General features: G+C 34.1%; 1 protein-coding gene across 4 annotated transcripts in view; it reads left to right on the forward strand.

The window, feature by feature from the left end:
* FANCL (FA complementation group L) overlaps positions 1–14124 on the forward strand; it is an 80594-nt gene that overhangs the window by 19870 nt on the left and 46600 nt on the right. For all 4 annotated transcript variants that reach the window (XM_082358284.1, XM_082358282.1, XM_082358285.1 and 1 more), the window contains one exon: positions 12435–12531. In XM_082358284.1, the coding sequence (XP_082214410.1) occupies positions 12435–12531 (97 nt within the window). The remainder of the gene's footprint in view (positions 1–12434; positions 12532–14124) is intronic.

The following is a 14124-nucleotide window of genomic DNA, read 5'->3' on the forward strand; positions in this document are numbered from 1 at the left end:
GTATTAATTAACATTCATCACCTCACATATTTGTCTTTTTTTCTGACAGTTTTTTTGTGTTGGTTTTCTTGTTGCTATTATATGGAGGGGAGAATTTTAGGAACTTCTGACTGCCATTTTCACTGACATCACCCAATATATTTAGTTTTATGTCTATTATCTTGCTATATGTTTTCTATTTGTCTCATGTATTTTGTGTTTTTTTTCTTCATCTGCCTTTATTTGAATTAATCACAATTTTTATTATATTTTTCTTTCTATTAACTTTTTAGGTATACTTTTTTTTATTATTTTAGAGGTTACCTCAGAGATTACAGCATACACATAGCAAAATATACATTGTTATCTTTACCAATTTTCTTATATTGCGAGGATCTAAAACTCTTTAATGCATTTTCTCCCCTTTGTTGTGTTGTTGTTATAATGCATTTTAATTCTATATTTAAATTTAACAAACGTTATTATTGTTGTTTTTAAAGTCAGTATTTTTATACATACACACACAGTTATTTCTCCCAGTGTTCTTCATTCCTTCGTTACTGCATTTCTATCCTGTCTAGAGTAATTTTCCTCCTGACTGAAGAATTCCCTTTAATATTTATTTATTGAGATAAAATTGACATAGAATATTATATTAGTTTCAGATGTATGACATACTGATTCAATATATGTATGTATTATGAAATAATCACCACAAGAAGTCTAGTTAACATGCATAAGTACACAGTTACATATTTTTTTCTTGTGATGAGAACGCTGAAGATTTATTCTCTTAGCAGCTTTCACATATACAATCCAGTTGACCCCTGAGCGTCACGGGGTCTTATATGCAGATTTTTTTTCAATAAATATGTACTATAGTACTATCCAATCTGCCATTGGTTTAATGTGTGGATGTGGAACTGCAGATATGGAGGGCCAACTGTGAAGTTATAGGTAGATTTTCGACTGTGTTGAGGGTTGGTGCACCTAACCGCCATGTTGTTCAGGTCAGCTGTTCAATATCATTAGCTGTAGTCACCATGCTGTACATTACACTCTCACTAATTATTTTCTAACTGGAAGTTTGTGCCTGTTGACCTCTTTCACTCGTTTCACCCACCCTCCACACCCATCTCTGGCAACCCCCAATCTTTTCTCTGTATTTATGAATTCAGTTTTTTAGGGTATGTTTTTAGATGCCACATTATAAGTGAGATCATACAGTATTTGTCTTTTTCTGTCTGACTTATTTCACTTAGCATAATGCCCATTATAGGTCATCCAGGTTGTTGCAAATGGCAGGATGTCCTTTTTTATGGCTGAAAAGTATTCCATTGTATATATATACACCACATTTTATTTATCTATTCATCTGTCAGTGGACAGTTGGGTTGTTTCCATGTTTTGGCTATTGTAAATAATGCTGTAGTGAACATGGGTGTGCAGATGTCTCTTTGACATTGTGATTTTGTTTCCTTCGGACATATGCCCTCAAGTGGAATTGCTGGATCATATTGAAGTTCTGTTTTTAATTTAGAGTGCATACACATTTATAATTGCTGCATCTTCCTCGTGGATTTTCCCTCATCATTAAATGTTTCTTTTCGTATCTAGCAATATTTCTTGCCTTAATGTCTACTTTGTTAGGTATTAGTATAACTCTACTAGATTTTAATACTCTGTTGAAATTCTCCATCTTTTTCTCTATTTTTTTTTTTATGGTTTTAAAATTTTTCTAACTACTCCCATAATCTAGATCCCCTTGAGTCTCTTTTTATTTTTTTATTTTTTTCTTGTGGTTTTCTGTCATATAGTCCTGGATCTTGGCATTCCTAGTGCTTTTATTAATTTTTGTTAATAGACTTAATTTTTTTAGAGTGGTTTTAGGGTCATCGCAAAATTAAGAGGAGGGTACAGAGATTGCCCATATACTTTCTGCCCCCAAATACACGCATAGACTCCACCATTATCAGCATCCCCCACTGGAGTGGTACATTTGTTACAATGGATGAACCTACATTGACACATTGTTATCACCCGAAAACCATAGTTTATATTAGGATTTACTCTTAGTGATGTACATTTTATGGTTTTGGACAAATGTATAAAGACGTGTATCTGTCATTATAATATTGTACAAAGTAGTTTCATTGCCCTAAAAATGCTTTATGCTCTACCTATTCATCCCTCCCTCTCCCCTGACCCTTGGCAACCACTGTTCATTTTACTGTCTCCATAGTTTTGCCTTTTCCAGAATATCATATGGTTGGAATCATACATTATGAAGCCTTTTCAGATTGGCTTATTTCACTTAGTAATATGTATTTAAATTTCCTCTCAGTCTTTTCATGGCTCATTAGCTCATTTGTTTTTAGCACTGAGTAATATTTCATTGTCTGGGTGAACCACAGTTTATTCACCTACTGTAGGACATCTTGGTTGCTTCCAAATTTTGGCAGTTATGAATAAAGCTGCTGTAAACATCTATGTGCAGGTTTTTTATGTGGATGTTATTTTTCAACTTTGTTGGGTGAATACCAAGGCCTAGACTTTTTTTTTTTAACAGCAAAGAGTAAGGGTTTTTCTTTATTTTCACAATTGAATCAATACAAAATTGAATACTGTATAACAAAAAAAAATGTAAAACCTTAAATCTCTGTGTCTCTTCTCAATAACATGATTGTTTTTTCTTCGGGGGAAAAAATAACCAAAAAAAAAAAAAAAAACGGCAAAAGGGGAGAAATGAGGAAACTGGCTTAATTTGTAGGCATTCTAGTTAATGCACCTTTTTTCACTGTCTTGGCTGTTCTTCTGTACTTGCCTTTGGCCATTCAGGCTGCAGTGCTATACCTAATAATATTTGTTGAGTGTTGGAAATTGTGTATTAAAAAGTTCGGAAGCTCCAGATGATATTTTGTTCTACAGAGGGTTTACTTTTTTCTTTACTAGGAAAATAAAGCGGGGGCAGGTTGCCATAGAGAGTGAAATGGTTCCCGGTGGGTTGTAGTTTTTGCAGGGCTCTTATTGCTCCTCTCCCTGTCCCAGGCTATAACCCTCCAGAGCTTTCAAGCAAGAGCCAAGTGTGCTCATTTGGATTTCTCCCTTGGTAGATCCTAAACTCTAATCTTTGTCTTCATTAGGCTAGTTTACCTTTAGCCCATTAGAGTCTGGGTTGCATTTTGGGCAGTGCTTCACATACCTCTTGTTTACTTTGCCTTTACCGGTAACCCTCCAAGGGTTCCCACTGAGAGCTTAGGGATGTTCACTGGGACTTTTTCCCACTGGTATGTTCTAAATTCTAATAAATTTCTCCTCAGTATTATGAGATTTCTAAATATTATCCTTTGTTTTTGATTGGCTTTCTGCTTGGCTTTTTATCCTCTTATCCCTTGCAGTTTATTAAAAGTTTTGATGGAAAATTGCCAGGATATAAGGCCCCAGTCTCTGACCCTACCTTTTCACCAGATTCTGGCCCTTTAAGTCCATTATTTTTATTTCTCTATCCTCATGAGGTTGCCAGAAATGCTGTTAGGGTTTTTGTTTTGTTTTTTTGTTGTTGATTTTTTTTTGGTTTTTTTGTTTGTTTTTTTTGTTTTTGTTTTTTTTTTGCCACTTACTAGTAGCTCTCTGCCTGCTCCATTTACCCAGATCCTCCTTTTCTTGCCCTATGCCCAGACTTGCTAAATACCCTGAAGGAAAAATGGCTGAAGTGTTGGCTTACTTCTCCTCTGTTCCCCCTTCTTCAGGACCTTGGTCCTTCAAGTCCTGGTTGCTTTAGCAATTTTTTGACACCTTCAAACTTTTTTTTTCTTTTCCCTTTCATCAGGCTACTTTAGTTGTTCTCAGAGGAAGTTTTGGTCTTCAGTAAGGTACTCCATTTTAGCCAGAAATGGATGTTACATATAATTTTAAATGTACTGTTATGGTGATATTGAGGACTGGTTAATGCATATTCATGAAATTACGTTTTATTTGATAAGATATCATTCCTGAATAGGATTTGGGATGGATGAAACCCTTTTTAGAAAATTTAGCAAAACAATGGAGGGGAGAGACAGAGAAGACAAGTAATGAATTGAGATGCACTCTTAACAATTCTGCTGAAGTTATGAAGATTTTTCTTGAGGCGTTGATGTCATGGACCTGATCATTCTTTGGATTTAAAGTGATAGAAAAGAGAAAAATTATTTTGACTTATTTTCTGATGCTTAAATGTTAAGATCTTAGTGTTTAGAGGATAATTAGGAATGGAGGAAGGGTTTGGAAAGGGAAGAAGAAATGTTCTTCTAGTTTTATTTCTGTTATTTTGATATAGTCAGTTTGAGGCAGTTTTCTAAGCAGATGTGACATTATTGGGAGAACTCCAGTAATGAAAATCAGTTGAAGCATTGAGTATGCAAATATCAGATTTTTGAATTGTTCATTTTTTTCCACCTATTATTTATTGAATGCCTATAATGTAAGGCAGTGAAGATACACAAGCAAGACTTAAGATTCCTCATGGAACTTACATCTAGTGGAAGAGTCAGAATTTAAGTAGATGGATCCCAGTAGTACTTAATTCTAACTCAGATAGGTACTATGGTGTATACTTACAGGATTTTTGAGAGCTGTTAGCAACAAAGTTATAAGAGAAATAGTGCAAGTATATAAAATATTTTATGGAATAAATGTTTTTATAGATAAATAGGAAGTACTGACTTTTGCTTTGCTTTATATACATTGTTCTGATAGCGGAGAAAAAGGAACAGGTCTCTAGCTTAGATAATAGATGAAAGCCAAAGGTAAGCATATGAACGCCTCTACCATAGCATTCATCACAATATAAATGTTTGTCTCCCCCTTAGATTATTATATATAGGAACTTCCATTTTTAAGTTCCTGCTAGCTACTTTATAGAGTTCTTGTCTAATTCTCAGAATAAGTTTCAGGATACATATTTTCATCCCCAGCTTTGTATATAAGATGAGTGTATATTGCCAAGGCTGGCTGCACAACAGTGCTCAGGCATTTGGCGTGACTGATGGCGCCCTGGAGGTGAGCTGTGGGGATAGCTCTGGTATGGAGCCTTTAGTAAAGTTCCCTCAAGTACCTGGACATAGTTTTTATTAGTTTCAGCCTCGAAGTGTGACTATCGCACCACGGATAAAATTGGCCATGTGCAAAATGGTAGTTTTGAAATCTGTTGCTTAGATTTATGAAAGCTCATAGTTTAATTATAGTGACTAGGATGCATGATTGAATTAGAATATACCTGCTGTTACCTAATCATTAGTTTCATAGTCTTTACAAATAAACAGTGTGTTAGCAGAAGAGAAGTTGTCCACATGGATTGATTGTGAGACGCCAAATAGTATGATTTTGTCCGTATTTATCCAGCAGTGTCTGGCGAAGTAAGAACATCTCCTTTCAGTTTTATTTTTGTGACTTAATTCTTAAATCAGGCCTGGTATACTTGGCACACTGATAATACTGGGTTTCAGGACCCTCAGAGCTACAAATGAGACCTGAACTGTGCTGTCCCTGTGCTAGAATTGTTAACTTTTGAGGTGCTGCCTGAGCAGCTGTCTAGCTTCTTAATTTAAAATATCTTTTAAAATAACACACATAATGATTTGCATGACAAATTGATTTAAATGGATTTTCAGAATCTTCATGATTCCTAGACCAAATGAAATATCTATATTTTACTTACACTCTAAATAATAATCTTGTAGATTTGTTAGTGGAATAGTAAAATCTGATAATAAAAGAAGGATTTTTTTTTTAAGATAAGGAAAACCTTGCTGTGTTTTTAAATTACATACTTGACATATCTAATCAGTTCTATAGGGTCAAGCTTTATAAAAAATTCAGTTAGAAAAAAAGGAAATGTTTAAAAATATGATTGAAATCTTTCCTTTTTCCTCTATATTCGTATACCTTTTTTTTTTTTTTATAGAAATGACATTGAGAATTAGTAGCTGATCTTAAGTTTGATTGCTGCTATTGTAATTTCTACAGTAGTTTCAACTTCTTTAAAAACACACTAAAAACAGCAAGTTGTCCTAAGGGTAAGATGAAGTTGTGGATGATTTTGGGTGTTATACTGGCTCAAAAAGTGGGTGATGCAAAAAAGTGTCTTGATGGGTTTCCATTAACTTCTGCTTGTGTTATGTTACAGAATGGCTCATTAAAACAGTAAGAATTAAACAGAATTCTTGGGGTTTAATAGGATTTTCTGTTTGGTATTAAGAATGTCCTGAAGTTGAAAGCTTTGTTTGCTTTATAGAATGGCTGATTTATATCCCACTTTACCTAGGATAGTCCTAACTTATGCCTTTTATCTTGGCCCCTTTTAGTCTCAAAAGTGTCCCAGTTCAAAAGAAATGCATAGTCACTTTATTTATAGGATATTTTATGTTTATTTTCGTAATCACATGGTCCTAGATAATTCAGAGCTTAAATGATTCAAACGGGGTAGTGACCTGATGGTTTTGTCCTTTTTAATGTAGCATATTATTTATCGCTTAGAGTGAGTAGAATTAAACTATTTGGCCTTTTAAATTTATTTTGGGAAAGAGCTGAGTTTTACTAAATTTGTTGTGCTGCTGAAAGATTGTCAACATGTATTAAATTAGATTTTTAATTAAGTCTAATATTTTTGAAATGGACTTAATTCATTGATGGTGATATCCTCTATAATTCTCAGTGCATTTCAAAGAATTATATAACATATTGGAAGAAATGGAGATACTTGTTAATACTAAATTAATTCCAGTAATGAGACAAGGGCTTTAATTCTGGCTTATCAGCTGTGTGACCTTGGGCAAGTCACATAACCTCTCAGAGCCACATACTCTTCATTTTTTAAATGAAACCAGTGATGCTTAGTAATAAGGGTTGAAAAGAAACATAAGTATGTGACTCAAATAATTCCTTGTGTGAAGTAAATATAAAGTTGTTGAGACACTAGTTCACCAAAAGGTCCGACTATGTATGAGTTTTACAACATATAATTAGTGTTATGATTTAATTATAATCATAATGATAATTTTGTTGTATAACACATAAGAACATAGATGTTAAAAGTATGAATTTCATTCTAAATGACCTTTATAAATAGAGTGCTTTTACCTCATACGTATATCCAAATCACTGGATGCAAATTATATAAAAGTGAAAAAATTGTCCTTCTAAACATTGGTAATATGTTTAGAGTATCTAGTTGAACAGAATTTGCATTTAGTTGTTTAAAACTTACATGCGAATCAGTAAATATGAACCAGTCTGACAGCAGCTTGTTTATGTTCATATAATACATAGAGCATTGACACATACATAGAAAAATAAAACTTTCATATCACTTATTAAAAAAAAAGCTTATTTGATTGGGAGGCAAAACTTAACACGGAAAGGAGCAGTATGAGAGTTTAGAGAAAGGTGAAGTTCTTTTGTGCTATGGATAATTTAGGAAGGTTCTGAGAGGAAGTAGATATTGGGAAAGCTTGGGAAGAATATAGAAAGCCTTAAAAGGGTAGGAATGGGGGAGGCAACTTTGTAGTGATGGAAACGTGCAGTTCATTTTTGGACTTGGGAGTGGATCAGTTGCTCACATAAGAGGATTAATATTAGGACCGGACTGAAAGGTCTTGACTGTTAGGCTAAGGATTCTTTATATGCAGGTGATGGGGACTCACTGAGTATTTTTGAGCAAGTGGTTGATATGATTAAAAATATACTTAGGAAGATTAATCTAGTAATGGAAGGCAGGATAGACTGGTGTACAGAAAAACACAGGGAGGAAAAATGTTAACTAGGGAGGTTGTTTTTTGAAGTAGTTAATGCTTAAAGTTGAGAGTGGAAATGGAAACTTTGGTGCTTTATTAAAACATGAAGGTCTTCAGTCTGCCTTTTGATGTTTTTAGTACGTAAATGCATCTAGATATTTAATGAAAAAAACTGTATAACTTAAGCTTTTGGTCAAAGTAAGTACAGTATTTCAAGAGATATAAAGCACGTTCATTCTGTTTTTCTGTACTGATAACATTCACCTATTAAGAACAACAACAAAAACCTCTCTGAAGCTTAAGTATTAATATCCCTTTCAAATGTTTAAAAAACTTAACTCTTGGGCTTCCCTCGTGGCGCAGTGGTTGAGAATCCGCCTGCCAATGCAGGGGACACGGGTTCGAGCCCTGGTCCAGGAAGATCCCACATGCCGCGGAGCAACTAAGCCCGTGCGCCACAACTACTGAGCCTGCACTCTAGAGCCCATGAGCCACAGCTACTGAAGCCCAGGAGCCTAGAGCCCGTGCTCCGCAGCAAGAGAAGCCACCGCAATGAGAAGCCCACACCCCACAACGAAGAGTAGCCCCTGCTCACCACAGGTAGAGAAAGCCAGTGTGCAGCAACGAAGACCCAATGCAGCCAATAAATAAATAAATAAATAAAATTAAGAAAAAACCTTAACTCTAAGTTTAGTGCCATTTTAGTTATTGCAAGCAGTAACTTATAAAGAAATGCAGCAAATGATAAATGCAAAGTAAAGTGCAAAAAGTATAGTGTTTTATTTCTTTAGATTTTTATATTTATGTTTTTATAATTTCTTAGTCAGTTTTAGAATATGTCTAGCTAAGTAGTAAATACCTAAACTTCTAAATATGTTTTAAATGTGATTATAACTTTTCAAAAATTTGAGCTTTCCAATAATGAAAGTTGCCCAAATGTATTATTTAAATGAGTAGAAATTATTTATTTCATGTTTAAATTTAGATATCCAACTTACCAATAAAAGAGAACATTTGAAATAGCCTTTTTTTAAGAAAAACTGATTTTAATATTACTTGTAAGAGCTTATTGCTGTTTTTTTCCCCTTTAATATCTCTTCTGTAGACCAAACGTTAAGATATTCCTTTCTATCGTGAGTAGATACAAATATTGATTATCTAGTTAAGGTACAGGCTGAGCTGCTGTTAACAAAGAGAACTCCAAATCCTCAGTGTTTCAAACAAAATAGAATTTTATTCATCTCTCATTTAACAGTTCACAGGTAGGCAGGTGGTCAAGAGTGAGTTGGTGGCTTTGTTTCACAGGGTCATCCAAGAGCCCAGGTTTCTTTTGCTTTTCAACCATCCACTGGCTGCGTTGTTCAGCATAGTAGCTACTAGCCACATGTGACTATTGATAACATTTAAATTAACTCAAATTAAAAATTTAATATTCATACTAGCTACATTTTAAGTCCTCCGTAGCTACATATGATTAGTGGCTACTGTTTTGGACGGTGCAGATATAGAATACCTCCGTCATCACAGAAAGTTCTGTTGGTCAGAGCTGCACTAAGAGGTTGTTCTTGTTGGCATGGTCTTTGCTGGGTCATATTGGCCTAAGTTCCACTGTACAGGAAGGGAGAATGGGAGGGATTGGGGGAGGGGTAGCCACGATTTTGTTATAAATGATCCAAAAGGTGCACATATCACTTCTGCTTGCAGTACATTGGCCAAAATTTAGTGATACGCTGATACCCAAGGACAGCTGGAAGGGTTGCTAGCTGGATGGAGTGTACCCAGCTAAAACTCGGTTTAGGTGGAGTGCTGCGGTGGCTGGGATCCTACTACCAAAAGAAAGAAGCTGAGAATAAATACTAGAGCACATTTGCCATTCTCAGTCACATGTACTAAACGTGATAATAATCACAATTAATTTTCTCCTTCCCCAAACAAAGTAGACAGGAATCAACATGGGTAAAATGTTTAATTTTAAATGACGATGCTGAGATTAACCTGAAATTATAAATTTTTAAAAGTTTGAATTTTGTCTTAAAGCTTAACAAAATTAACCTTATGATCCTTTTGACTGCAGGGCAGTATTTTGAGCATAAGCCTGTTTTTCTCTAATGTATTATTTCTACGTCTTAAACTTTGTCCGTGTGATTGCAAACAAAAGACTAGAACTTTAGTTTATTGCTGTCTTATTTTATAGATGTTCCGTAATGATTTTGAGCATGTTGATGCCAAGCAGCAATGAGAAGTATGAAAAGTACTAGTTGGTGATTTAGTTGTTCCTTCTCTCTCCCTATTCCTTCTTGCTCGCTCTCTCTGTATATATTCATCATGCTTCTAAACTATTTAGGGCTTATAATGAAAAGCAGCAGGCTTTTTCCATACCATATCCCATCCCTGGTCTTACACTTTGAGACAAACACTCTGAAATGTTCATGTTTACAAGTAACTTCTGTATTTCTAAAAAATATGCCTATATTCAGCATTGCTTGATTGATCAGAATTAAATACTGATTAACTACTGTAATAAAAATGGATTTAGTTCATATACTGCCTTCTCTCTCCCTTCATCACTATTCTTTTATTCTTCTATTTGCTTTAATATTTCTTAAACTTCTTTCATGTCTGTTCAATTAAAGATGGTATCTCTTACTCTCAAATTAGCAATTACAAAATTTAATGTTTCTAATCTTCCCTCCTCATATCCTTCTCTTTCTCCTTCTCAATTTTTGTTGTCTCTGTTTTAAATTGCAATGATCAAATATATTTACATTAGTTTCTGTAACTATAATTAAGTCTGCTAGCTTTGTCTATTGCTGAATTCTAAAAATTGTAATTAGTAAGCAGTTTAATTTTTTATGACTACATAAATATTTTTCACTGAAAAGCTAATGGTAGAGCAATTACCATTTTTAACATAGCTTTATTGTTTATGATTTAGTTTAAAATTTCCTCTTCCCATTTTGGTTTCTCATATTTTTAAAAAATTTCCTTAATTTCTTCCCACATATAAGTAATACCCTCTGTTCTGTAGACTTTCTTTTTTTGCCAGCTGTCTCCCTCCTGGAGCCCTCTTTCTCTCTCCTCTAATCTGTTTTGTTACTCAGTGCTCTTCTGACCGCTTTACATCTTTATAACGTTTGTTGAAAATTTGCTTTGATTGATGCTATTCCTTCTTGTGCTTTTTATAACTGTGGGATTATGCATATCTTTTTAAAATTCCTTTTTTCTGTGTGTGAGTAGACAGAGGATATAAATGCATATGCTCATCTCAACATCTTGAATCTGAAGTGTTGATGTTTTCAAAGAGTCAGATGCCCATATATCTAACCCTTAGAGTCATACTGATAAAACATGTGATAAAGTCTCATGTTGTAAATTTTTGAGGGGAGGGGGATATGAGACATTTACAAATAAAGCTGAAAGAAAATAATGATTAAATATATAGTCATTGATATTTTTATGTAAATAAACATTTCTAGAATAATTTTCATTTGTTTTCTAAGACTCTAGACTTTTTATAGATTATGATAAAACATTTTTTCTCTTGATAAAGATTGTTCTGTTTTACTTTTTATTCTATTATTGAAGATATGTATCTTCAGATTTAGATCTGTTTTTCATTACAAATAGTGTTCCACAACTTTATTGCCCAGCACTTCTTGAAATTGACCCATTTTACCATTATATCTGGCCAGTGACTAAACAGCATATAGTGTTGTTAAAAAAATGTTTCCTAGTTTAGGAGGCTAATGTTAGTTTTGAACTCTAACAGGTTTTACCATCAGTCTGGGTGATAAGTTGTGCAATACTGTTAGGCTACTTTTTATCTTTACAAGAGAATGGTACTGTAAAAATGTCAAAAAAATATCCACATGCCCAGTTCACTAGTAAATATACTGCTAAATTTGAACCTTTTTGGCAGTAGCTTATGCTTCTCAAGGGACCATATTTTTACAGAATGATATATTTCAAAGGGTATTGGTTTCCATTGTAAAAAATTCATGCATTTAGAGCAACTTAAAGCCAAAACAATTGTGCTTGTGGTATGTGTTTAAAATATTAGTCATCTTGAATACATGCCCAGGTTAAGTGTCAGAAGCTATATATTGCACAAAAAGAAAATTTATTGTTAGGAGACCAGGCTGTACCTGTGCTTATACAGCATTTTCCTTAGAGGATCAATTTGAGTATATGAACTAATACTAGCCAGGCTTTTGTACAGTAACATTATTTATAATAAAGGAGAAGTTCATTGAGAGAAAAACAAATAAAGGAAGCATAAAAGTCTCATATTGTATGAAACTACAGAAATGGATCAAGAGTTTGACAGGAGGTTTAATGTGTACATAAGTAGAGTCTGACAGGAACATGCTGTGTGCGCCAAAGGTTCCGGTGATGGAAAACCGAGACGTAGCGCTCACTGACCACAGCATGAGACTTGACACACATTGTAAATAACCCAGAGATCTATGACTGCATTAAGCACTGGGCTGGTGTGTTAACGGCAGTAAATCTATAGCTGCATAATAGGATAGTATACACAAATTCCTCTGATTAATTTTTGTAATGGATTAATAGGAATATAGCAAATATGTTCATTTCAAATCCTACCATCCTCCAACCTCCCCCTCCCCCCAGCCCCACCCTCTCTATTGTGATCATTTTTTATTCTCTTCTACTCACCAGGCTTGTGTATGTGGATACTTGCTTTAGTACCATCAAGTTAAAAGCCGAAGATGCTTCTGGTAGAGAGCATCTCATCACTGTCAAGTTGAAGGCGAAGGTATGTGCTTCGTTAAACTGTTACTGTGGCCAGGAAATACTTTGGGAAATGAACCCTGTGAAGGTTTTCAATGTAAACGAGTGCTAGTTGCTTCTAAAAAAAATATATATATGACACTTAAAATTTATTTTGGGGGACTTCCCTGGCAGTCCAACGGTTAAGACTCTGCACTTCCAAAGCATGGGGTGCGGAATCAATCCCTGGTCAGGAAACTAAGATCCCACATGCCGTGCGGCACGGCCAAATAAAAAAAAAAATTATTTTGGAACGCCTCAAAAAATTTATTCACTAAGTTTCCCAAAGCCTAGCTATAATTTCATGTCACTGTTCTAATTCAAATTTGATCAAAATATAGACTTTATAGTAAAGAAATACTACAAATAAGGTTTGGCAGCCTCAAAGTACCATAATGTTATTTTCATAACATCCTATGTAGAAAAGAGTTGGAAGTTTCCACTATTCCAAGTAAAGTTCTACTGAAGAAAGTCCTTTGTCTTCAACTTCTACTATGAATTACCTTTGTTGTTCTTATTTCTGACTTCCCCCGACCCCTCAAACACAGACACACACATATGCATACTTTTTTTGTTGTCTTGGCTGAAATTTTTTTACTTCTCTGTTTAAAAATTTTGCAAAGGTTATACACCTCTATTTATAGAGCCCTTACAGGTTAGTGGTCTATAACTACTCACTAATTTTATTGGCACAAAACGTAGCTGTTTCGTCTTTATTTTTTAATTATAGATTGTGAATTTTGAGAAATAAGTAGAATAAGCAAGTTCAGGATATTAATCATTTACTTAGTAATCACTGGGGAAACATTAGAATTTGAGAAAACCAGGTCATCTAACTTTTTTTTAATTGTCCCTAGGAGTCATCAATCAACTCTGTTTCATGAGATTGTAGTGATGAAAAGATCAATTGTGTTTGTCCTTTTTAAAAATGTGTCTGGCATTTAAGCTTTTCATGAGAGAAAATTAATATATAAAGCTGTACTGGGTGACACAGAAAAGTTGGTATCTTATAGTGCCTCTATATCAGACAAATTGAGAAATGACTCATTCTCTCTTTTTCTTACACACACAACGTTTATGTATAATTTCAAGATTTATATGTGATAAGTTTTGAGAAAAAATTAGTGGGATAGAAATCTTCTTTGTAAAATAAGTTACATGAATATTTTTATTAAATGAAAATGAAAAAGGTTTTATTTTCTTTTTTTTAATTTTTAAAGCTGTGTTTTTTTAAGATCAAGGAGAAATCTGCCTTTATCCTTCCAAAGGTCATATACTGCCAGTGGCAAGGGTTCGTCATTTTCTTCAAAGTTTTATTTGTTTATGTTTTGTACATTGATAAAAGTTGCTTTGCTGCTATGAAAACCAAAATGAAAAATTTAAAATACATCCTATCCTGATTTTTTTTTTAAAGCCTCATTTTTGCCATCTTTTCTACTTACTAAGAGATAATGATTTAAGTCTACATTGCCTATCACTACACCTACAAGATTTTATCATTAATTCTGATTAATGACATTATTGGTAGTATTGAGAGGGAGGATGTGTAGCCACTAGTATGGTCCATTCTGTCTGCTTT

The sequence above is a fragment of the Balaenoptera borealis genome (assembly GCF_965194805.1).
Source record: "Balaenoptera borealis genome assembly, chromosome: 15".
Taxonomy (NCBI): Eukaryota; Metazoa; Chordata; class Mammalia; order Artiodactyla; family Balaenopteridae; genus Balaenoptera; species Balaenoptera borealis.